Source organism: Benincasa hispida, chromosome 8 (assembly GCF_009727055.1).
Source record: "Benincasa hispida cultivar B227 chromosome 8, ASM972705v1, whole genome shotgun sequence".
Lineage (NCBI taxonomy): Eukaryota > Viridiplantae > Streptophyta > Magnoliopsida > Cucurbitales > Cucurbitaceae > Benincasa > Benincasa hispida.
In genome coordinates, this window is record NC_052356.1 from 967,602 (window position 1) to 974,051 (window position 6,450).

Genomic DNA, 6,450 nt, shown 5'->3' on the forward strand with positions numbered 1-6,450 from the left:
GAAATCACTAATACAAGGCGATCCACTCACTTCTATCGAGAATTCATTTCCTTTAATTATAAGTTTACTTCAAACATATTTGGAAGTGATTCTAAAATGGTTCAAGTTACTATTATCATTTTGAAAATCAGTTAATAACATATTTTTAATCCTTAAAAACTAAATTCGATAATATAAAAAATTGCATTTCTAAATGTAAAATAAAATTAATTTCACAGTGATTTCTACTTAAATGAAAAAGGGGGGGAAAAAGTCACTTACCTTTCCCTCCCTAAGTATGAGAGCTGGCTTAAAAAATGATTGTGAGAAGAAGATAATTTGATTCCCAACCCACTGCGGGTGAAACCAGGATTGTGAAGCTCGGATAAGCGATGGAAACTCTTTCTATGGTTACATGCTTCACCGGCAAGCAAACTTCACCTCCTACCAGATTCCTATCACGAACAGCTACTTCTTTACTTCATTTCCAGAAATCAAAGCTCCCCATTCCACTACCGCCAAGAAGAATTCGCGCAGGTCACTTCTCCCATCCTTCTTTTTCACATAGTTTCCTTGGTTTTCCTGAGGAACTGTGAAGAGCTTAGTAACGCGAACTTAGAATCGAAGTTAGGACTCATTATTCGGAATTTCGGTTTGGTGATTTGATTTTCTATCAAATTCTGTCCAATTACAAGGCTGTTCGGTTGCTTCAATTTCAATAGCAGTTTTCTTTTCTCTTTTCTACAAGTAATTTGTTATTGTTATTTTCTGGCAGCCTATTCCAGTGCTCTTAACTTTAAGTTGGGCGAATAGTGCATGCTGACCTTCACGGTGTCTTGTTTTTCAGTAAGTGAAATTGCTGAAGAGGATGTTCTACGAGCATTCTTCGAGGAACGGAAACTAAATTCGGATTTTATATCAAAAACTTCTGATATGCTTTGGCAGAGGGCAGTCTTGAAATTTGAAGATGTCACTGATGACAGATTTACGGATACTTCTCAAGGACCGGTACAATATGCTTAGTCTTTTAATGCTTTCATTTTCAATGTTCAATTTATGGGATGTCTATGCATAATATCCAGCCATTGGAAACTAAGAAATTAATATGTTTCTACAATATCGAACGAGCGTATTTATATGGTCACTTTGGTAGGTATCCTATTTGCAATTTTTTCCTCTAGCAGTATGATATTCAAAACCATCCAGCTTAGTATAAGTAGATGAAACACATGCACAAACATGCCAAGTTAGGTGAAGAAAAATAAAAGTTGGGGGCCATGCCCATACAAATTTCCAAGAAGATGAACAAATAACACCAGAATGTTCTACTTAAGAATTGTTTGTAAAACATCTTATTCCAAGGTTATTAGAGCTGGATATGGTAGAAGAGAAGACACTGAATATGAGAATCCACATATACTTTGGAATCAATTTTTTGCATGATTTTTGGAAAATAAAAAAAAAAAAAAAAAAAAAAAGCCATGAAGAGCAAGAAAGATGTATTTATTTGCACTAGATCATAGATGTACTGTACATTACACCATCCACATTACACTAAATTGGTGACTCTCACATAATTTTGAAGTCCTTGTTAATTTTCAGAAAACTAAACTTTATTTTAAATGGTTATGACAATAACTAAAATGTTGGTCTGCTTCTTTTATCTTCTTCATAGGATCAGGAAAACTCTTGTTTTTTCCCTTAATTCTTGATTTATGACTCGTAGGTTGATGAAAATGATGATGATGGTGGGTTTTTGAAATTGTCTGTCACTCAAGAATGGATCTCGGGTGGTAACTCTGCACCAATCAATAAAAAAACTGTTAATAAGGTGAGCCTATTCCAATTCTAATATGTTTTGTAAGGTAATAAGGCCACTCAAGAAGGGTCTCAGGTGGTAGTTACAGAAGTCATTTTATGTTTTGTTTCCATGAACAACCAGTTTGGTCTGGATCAGTTGCTAGACAAGATCAATCATTGATGCTTTCGCAGCAGACTGATTTTCTTTAATCCCTCTATTTTATTTTCTTTAATAGATACTCCCAAATGATCGTGAAAGAAAGAAGAAACTAAATTTTCTCAAATATGAAGCGGTATGATACTTGAACTCAGTATGTTCGTTTGTATTATTTTTGTGTTGTCTATGATAATCTTGATATAAAATTTGATGCCTGCACTTCATTCACTAAACTTGTCCAAAATCATATTTTGCTTTCTCTTTTTCCATATTCTTCAAAGTTTGTACATATATGCATGGGTCACAAAATGAGTTGGGGCTGGATTGGATTGGGGCCTGCAAAATGAAGGCTCAATCTTTATGACAACAAACCTCAAACTTATAATATTTTTAATAACTAATTGATATGAGACCCCTAGGCATCAGATCTAAGAACCATGTTGAACAACAAGACCCAAAGAACTCAACCCCAAGAGCCCCAAAACCGATTTGATCTAGATTCAGATTACTTAGACGATCTAATGAATCAAGGATTGGACCAAGTTAGAAACTCCCATCAACCTTTGATCTTCAACGCACTCCACAAGTAAGACAGATCAATTCTCACTTGAATGCTCCAAATATTCATGGATTCTATCACAAGAACACACGAGAAACAAAATTCTACATTTTAGAATTTTCTATTATCATTCATCCAAATTCTTATCTATTACAATTAAAAGGATAGGAGGTTTTATATCGCCTTGTAGAGATTCTAATACAATTAGTGTAAAGTAGCAAAAGTCAACTTAAAACATTAAAGAAGTAGTCGTCTTCCCAACCTCCATCTTTCATCCACCATATTCAATGTGATTCTATCAATGGCAGCCACCATCTTTGACTAGTCTTCATCTTCAATGTATCTTCATTAAAAGTAACCTCCATATTTCCAACAACTATCTTTGAACACAATATCCATAATTTCAGTACTTAAATTAAACACTAAATTTCTGGAAATTAATTAAAAAAACTAAGTTTACATGGAAACTTAATGATTTTGATTCTTATCATCTTCAAGATCATTTCATGGAAATATGATTTCTTGATTTATATCACTGATTAAAGGAAAATTTTATGGAAAACTTTTGAAATTATTAGATGTTTATCTACAAGTTTAAATAATTTTTTAAAATGGAAATTGGCGATATATTGGTCACTAATAATTAAATGTATAAATAGTATTCATTATGTATTTGTGAATGAATAATATAAAAATATATTAGACCTCAAATGAAGGATTCAAGGGCCAAGGCAGCTCCTCGACAAAGGCGAAGCTTTTAATGGAAATCAATGATATATAAGTCATTAATAATTCTACATATATAATATTCAATATGTACTTTTTAAGATTGATTTTGAAAAAGCTTATGATGTGGATTGAAATTTCTTGGATAAGATTTGGAAAGGGCTTTGGGTATAAATGTAGGATGTGGATGTGGAGAAATACGAGAATCGTGAGTTATTCCTTCCTCATTAATGGATTCCTTAAAGGCAAAGTAAAGTTTTGACCAAAAGATGTCTTAGACAGGGAGGCCGTTTATCCCTTTTCTTTTCATGCTTGTTGTGGATGTGCTAAGTAGGCTCATCTCTAGGAGTGTTGAAGGAAAAACATTGAGCCCATTGAATGGGAATTGTTAGTCCAGTGGAGGGTTCCTACCTGAGCACGAAGCTACATGGGACAGCTATGATCAATTTCACAACCAATTTCCTGAATTCCACGTTGAGGACAAGGTGGCTCTCACCCCGGGTTATTTTAGGCCTCCGATAGTAAATACTAATGTGAGAAGGGAAAAAGCAGGAAATTCACCTCAATAACTGTCTTTTATGTCTTTTATGTTAGTTAGTATTTAAGCAAAGTTATGTTTTTGTTTTGGGTCAGGTTATATTTTTGTGTATACTCTGTGGTTAGTGAAGAACAGTTGGGAGATTACCACCTACTCCAATTGGTGGAAGTGTTTGTGTTGTATTTTGCTGAAAGTTAATAGTATATCAAGGAAGAACCTTTACAGAGACCTAAAGAACATAGGCCAAAATGGTATTTTAACCTAAAATTCCTTAAAGTTCATACAGTAATTGGTTAGTTGAACATGTAAACTTGCTGCACTTGCATACTTTATTGGTTTACAGATGGTTCTATTATGTTTCTTTTTCAATTCGTATGTGGAAACGATATTTTACTCCCTACACTACTTTGGTTCGGGTGCTAATGATATGAGATGCTAAAGTGCTCCCTTATTGAATCTAGCTGCGCATAAAGCTTTTCTCCTCTTCCTTTTTCATTTTTGATAATTTACTTTTTGGCTACATTATAAAACTACAGAATAGTTTATAATGCCTCAAGAAGATGGAAGATGCACTTTTGATCATTCGAAATTGAAGTTGATTATTAATTCCTTTTTTTAACACAGCTCAAGAGGGAACTAATGCTTTTGTCTGTTGGCATTGGAACTGCATGCAGTGGGTATTGCCTGGTGGTATTTTCGTTCCAGGTATATTTTCACTGAAGTAGAAAAGCAATTATCTTGTGTACTACAGATTTTTTTTTTTTTTTTCTTTTGAGTTGATTTACAATTCTTTTAGTACAAGGAAGAAGAGATGGCATGATATGGTTTTTGATTTAATACATTCTTCCATTGGTAGTAAGAATTATAGGTTGGAGTCGAGTAATAACATAAAGTAGTTGCAATGTGTCTTAGACTCCAGTATCTATATCATTAACATTTATCGCCTTAGGTCATCTCATTTTCTTCAAATGACACCTCCTCGCTTTCTCTTAACATGACTCACGTGTTGAGAGGAGCTTTCTTGCTGATGAAGAATTTTATTTGTTTTTGCTGTTCAGGCTGCTATTAGTTATGCAGTAGGAGTCCTTTCAAGGTTGGTTGATATGAGTTTAATGATGCTGTTATTTTGAAACTTCAGTTTGACATGCTGTGGTTCACTATCAAGAGTTAGATTTTCATTCCAAAACTTGAAGTTTTCAGACAAGACTCTTTTGAAACAATTGCTTTGAGAAGTTTGTAAGAATCGAAGTGAGCTTTAGTCAAATCAATTTTTCCCTCCTACGGAGAAAATAAAATAGTGTCCATTTTTTAAATTTTGATGGCTTTTTCTCCAATACTCTCTGCTGCAATAACATATGGGATTATCTCTAATGCAGCTGCTTATACCTCCAGCTATTGTATCAACATGCTGACAAACTATCTAAAGACATGATTCCTGATATTTTCACTCAGAAAAAGACAAAAAAGTACGAACAAATGCCATAGTCGATTTATTTGTCTATTGGGTATAACTTGTTTGTCACAATCAACATTCATTCCCTATGCCAGAATTGGAATAAGAAGTGAAGATATCAAGAACGTGTTTGAGAAATCACTGAAGGGAAGTGGCATTGCCCTTTCATCTCCTAGGCTTGTGATTCCTGCTGCAATATATGCATTATGGATCCTTTCTCATAAATTTCTTGCCAACGACTTCTTCGACTTCCAGGTAACAATATTTCAAATTTTAACTAGTGGATGGTAATTTGATCTTTTCACCTTTTGGTCAAAGAATCTATGTCCTAACCAAATCAGCTATGCTCCAGTGAAAAAAACTATCCTTATTGCATCGGAAAAACGACCATTTTAGATGCATATAACCCCCGACGTTGCACACTCTTATGTTATCATGTGATTCTCTTCCTGTGTGTTTAGCTCACACCAGCCATGCTTGGGATGTTCGTCTATAAGGCAGCTGCACTTGTTCAAGTTTACAGGGACAATGAAAATCTGAGATTGGTCTTTCCGGAAAACGATGGGGACTCGGCATGACTGCACCGCACATTTTGAAGTAAACAACTGACCGGCCCACATTATCTTTGCAACAACTGTTGGTTGTGTCTAAGTATTCCGTGCACGCTGCAGGTTGGTATTAACTTACTGTCCTACACCTTAACTGATATGGAGATGTTCAGTAATTCAAACAAACATCATTGGGATCAAGTAGTATGTCATTTCATGTTTTAGTGCACAAATGTTTGGTTTTGTCAAGAGAAGATATGCCCTGTTTTTGCCATTACTGATCCCCAGTTGTTTCAAGAAGTGGGTCATTTAAGTTTTATTTATAGGTCAGGGATTGATATGTTATATGAGTTATATGATTTAACTCTTAAATTTGTTTATAGGAGAAAATGTCGTTAAAATCGAAATATATAGGTTGGATGTTAATATTTACTTCTAATGCATCAACTTAATTCAATCAAATTCTTCAGTGAAAAAGTTTGCTAAATTTGTGATGTTGAAAAGGATAAAAACGGATTGCAATGAGATGATTGGTTTAGGTAGTTTATTTGCATATCCAAAAGTATAAAACATATGAGCAAAGATTCTGTAATCTTATGTAGTTTTTTGAGCCATCAATTGGACCCCTCATCTCTCTATTGATCTCTTGATTTAGGATTTCTCACATTTCCGTCCCCTTTTTTTAAGAAA

General features: G+C 34.2%; 1 protein-coding gene across 2 annotated transcripts; it reads left to right on the top strand.

The window, feature by feature from the left end:
- The first annotated feature begins 262 nt into the window (after positions 1-262).
- Positions 263-6,222, top strand: LOC120083843. Of its 2 annotated transcripts, none has more exons than XM_039039731.1 (9): positions 263-516; positions 827-987; positions 1,706-1,810; positions 2,016-2,072; positions 4,384-4,464; positions 4,818-4,852; positions 5,136-5,225; positions 5,308-5,467; positions 5,674-6,217. In XM_039039731.1, the coding sequence occupies exons 1-9, from the start codon at positions 372-374 to the stop codon at positions 5,788-5,790; spliced, it is 951 nt and encodes a 316-aa protein (XP_038895659.1). In that variant the 5' UTR covers positions 263-371; the 3' UTR covers positions 5,791-6,217. The 2 variants fall into 2 exon arrangements, with proteins under 2 accessions (XP_038895659.1, XP_038895660.1); XM_039039732.1 differs by having other exon boundaries at positions 375-516; positions 755-987; positions 5,674-6,222.
- Positions 6,223-6,450: the final 228 nt, after the last annotated feature.